This window comes from Cyprinodon variegatus, unplaced genomic scaffold (assembly GCF_000732505.1).
Source record: "Cyprinodon variegatus isolate N-32 unplaced genomic scaffold, C_variegatus-1.0 Scaffold587, whole genome shotgun sequence".
Classification (NCBI taxonomy): Eukaryota; Metazoa; Chordata; class Actinopteri; order Cyprinodontiformes; family Cyprinodontidae; genus Cyprinodon; species Cyprinodon variegatus.
In genome coordinates this window covers 244,827-248,389 of record NW_015151040.1, presented here as the reverse complement: position 1 = coordinate 248,389, position 3,563 = coordinate 244,827, and the positions used below count along the sequence as shown (strand labels likewise).

At 37.8% G+C, this 3,563-nt stretch overlaps 1 protein-coding gene across 1 annotated transcript in view; it reads left to right on the top strand.

Annotated features, from left to right (window-relative positions):
* Positions 1 to 3,563, top strand: part of LOC107095947 (sodium-dependent lysophosphatidylcholine symporter 1-B-like) — a 14,314-nt gene that overhangs the window by 4,497 nt on the left and 6,254 nt on the right. The window contains exon 5 of the mRNA XM_015392340.1: positions 1,777 to 1,855. Coding sequence (XP_015247826.1) covers positions 1,777 to 1,855 — 79 coding nt within the window. The remainder of the gene's footprint in view (positions 1 to 1,776; positions 1,856 to 3,563) is intronic.

Here is a 3,563-nt window from a genome sequence, read left to right as displayed (position 1 = left end):
AATTTCCTCATTGTGGGACAATAAAGGGATTTACATTACAAGTAAATGCAGGCCTCTCTTGTTTCATTTTTAAGCTTGTGAGACTCTGCATCATTTTCCTCTCACTTCACAACCCTGCAATACTTAGTCAGATGAAATGGCAATAAAAACGAAGCGAGGTTTGTGGTTGTTGCATAATAAAATGTGAATCATTCAAAATGGGCGTTCTATTGCAAGACACACTGCCTAGATTGGAAAGTTGCCAAAAATGTGTTTTAAGTAGACTGTTTGGATTATTATGTATACGGTCATGATTTTATCTAAAGGTCTGACCCAAAATGCAGAAGACCAGGGAAAAGTTTAACACTTTTATTTAAAATATTGAAATGAGTCCACAGTGCTGCTCTAAGCACTGTCAAAACCGGAACTGGAAAGTAAGGGGAAGACACTGCGGTTAGTTCAGGCTCAATGGGAAATTAGATTCTTTGACTTGAAGTGGAGGAATAGGTTGCAGACTCACGTTTCCAGAAAAAGGTGTCTTTATTGAATCCATTCTGTGTGGGATGTTCCAGTGAATGTCTTGTTTGATGATGGGGCGGACAGGGTTTACTCAGACTGCGGTTGTTCCTTGGTGAATGGAGAAGCTGACCGCCACTTAGATTTCCTGCGGTCCTTGAACGGGTTATTGTGGAGATGAATCCCCTCCTCAGAGAGAAGCCCCAGACAATCCTTGGGGAAAAAGGTTGATCCAAACTACAAACTTGAATCTTCAGCTCAGTTTGGTTCTCAGAAGTTCCTTCCAGGGGAGAGAAGGTCTGAAACATCCAGTTTGCAGGATGACTTCCTGCCGAGAGGCAAAGACAAAAACAGCAAGATTAAAACTCAGGTAAACATGAAACTCAGTTTAACTCAGCAGACTCAGCTTGGCTAGAGTACACAAAAACTCAGTTTAGGCTCTGCTAAACTAAGCATGGCTAGAGTATCCTGTATTGGCAAACACTCTGGTGTCGAGATAGTGGCAGTCAGCTGCTTGAGAACACTCCACAGGTAATGAGGCAATGAGCAGCAGGTGTGCAGGGAGACCCAATGAGGACGGGGCACCACCTAGTGGAGAAGGAAAGGAAACACAAAAACAGACCACACAAACTGGATTCCTGACATATACATTTACAGCTGTTTCATCTCATTAACATTTTAACCGTTTATTTAAATTTGTAGTTCTGTCAGTCGTTTACTTGAAGTTTACTTTCTGTAAAGTTAATAAAAACCTTTGTTTATCAGATATATATAGCCTGAAGACATTGATAAAAAGGTTCAGTTCAAAAGCTTATAGAGTTCTTATGGTTTTGGAGTGTCTGAAAAAGCAGTGAATATTTTTTGGAGTATTTTTCCTGCCTGGTCTAATGATTGTTTAAAGAAAGAGTTTAAAATAAAAGCTTGTACTGGATCCCTTTGTAAGGATCCACTGGGATATCTTAACTTAAGCTCCAAAATAAGCTACTTTTCCTGCATTGGTTAAGTAACATTTATAATGTAAAATCTAAGTGATTTATCAGTAAATAATTACCTAAGTTAAAGGCTATGTGCTGTTTTTTTTTTTTTTTTTTTTTTATGAGAAGACAATTAGTCTTTGCTGTCCTTCATGTTCTGTTTTAATCGTTCCCTGTCACCATGGTGGCAGGATTTCCTCCAAATGTATTAGATGTGCTCCAAACTTCATCACCATGGCTACTGAGTTTCTCTCATCTCATTCGCTGTCAGCTGGTGTCATGTTTTCCTCCTGTTGTCTGTGAGCAGTGCTACAACGTCCCATACCTCTCACTGAATATGTTTCTGGGAGGACATCAGAGGGACAGAGACTCTGCCACCGCCTACAGTAAGAGAACCACAACCACTCACCATCTAAAAAGGTCAAAACCACTGAGGTGGATCTGAAAAGTCTGCACATCTCTGTGAAAATGCCAGGTTTTTCCAGGTTTATTGATTTATCAAAGTTTTCAAGGTTTACTTTCGTGCTTATGCTTCACAATTTAACAAATCACATTAATCAGAGGGGGACGATATGTGCACAACCTCAGCACACATCTATCAAAGTGGAAATTGAAGTTTTTGAGTCTTGTTTCCTCAACAACTGACACACTGAATTGTTCTGTGTTTAGCATAGTCTAGTTGTGCTTTAGTCTCCAACAGACTTTAAGGCTTTTGTAGGAGACTATCTTGATTATTCTGCTTTTTTTCCCTGTTATTTCTTTCTGCAAAACCTTTTCAATAAAGTTAGATTTATAAGGATTCAGTCTTGTTAAGTTACCTGCCGGCAATTATAGTTAATCTGGCTACATAAAGACAATTTTAAATACACTATTGGGGCCTTGCACTGGAGAAAATTAACCTAAATAAGTCATGTTTTCTTAAAATAAGCGCATTTGTTCTTGAATTGAGGAGTTAGGTGAGACACTTTGCCAATGGAACAAGACAAATTTCATTTAAAAGAAGTAAAAACAATTGCATTGTCTTATTTCAAGTGCATATTATCTAATTATCTTATTTTGAAGAGTAAAATACTCAATCTGTTGGCAAATCACCTTATTTACCCACTCAAATTAGTGGTTAATACACTTAATAAATTTGTACTTATTTCTAAATCGTTTTTGTAGTGTATATCATTTGCATTCTTGTTTTTAAAGTTTTATTTTGGACAAATCATTCTTTATAGAGATCTTATTGTACAGAAGTTCTCAGCAGGAAGAAGATTTTAACAGGTTTCCTCATAAAACTTTGCAATAAAATCAAAGATAAACTTTAGGGTCATATTTTCCAAAGGCCTCAGAGCCACACTGCTGACTTTAAGCAAGTAGGTCCTGGGTTTAAATATTGGCTAATTCTGCAGTTTGCTCATATATATCCTCCCCCCAGCATGCATTGGTTCTCTCTGGGATCTTACTCCCACAGTTTCAACAGTTCATGACTGTTGAATAATCGATTGTTTGCTTTTTGTGACTGTGTTAGTCTATGATGGACTGGCAAACTGTCCAGGGTTGAGCCATCCTCTCAGCAGTACTTGAATTGAGGGGGGATGAGGGGGGTGGCATCCCCCTTCTATAAAAATATCTTAAAAATCATCCCCCAATATCATCCCCTGTGACATTTTATCACTGAATGTGTAAAATGTCTACTATATATTAAGAGTAATGGCTATAATTCAATTCAGTTTAATTATAGCGCCAATTCACAACACAAATCATCTCAAGGCACTTTAAAGTTCAATCTAAATATAATATATAAATATAATATTGCCCTTTCAACATTTGGCGGGCTGTGGGCTTAAAAGTAGCCTGAGCTAAATAAATAAAATCAGACGAGTGGCCTACCATGACCATGAGCTGATCCCAGGGGGAAATTTGTCCCCTGCATTAGTCAATAACTAGGTCAAGGTCAATGACTGGCGTACCTGACAAGGCAAGGCAAGGCAAGGCAAGGCAAATTTACTTGTAAAGCACAATTCAGTACAAAGACAATGCAAAGTGCTTTACATGATTAAAATACAGGAAAATAAAACAGAATCAAAGCAAGTAGGAAAAAAAAAA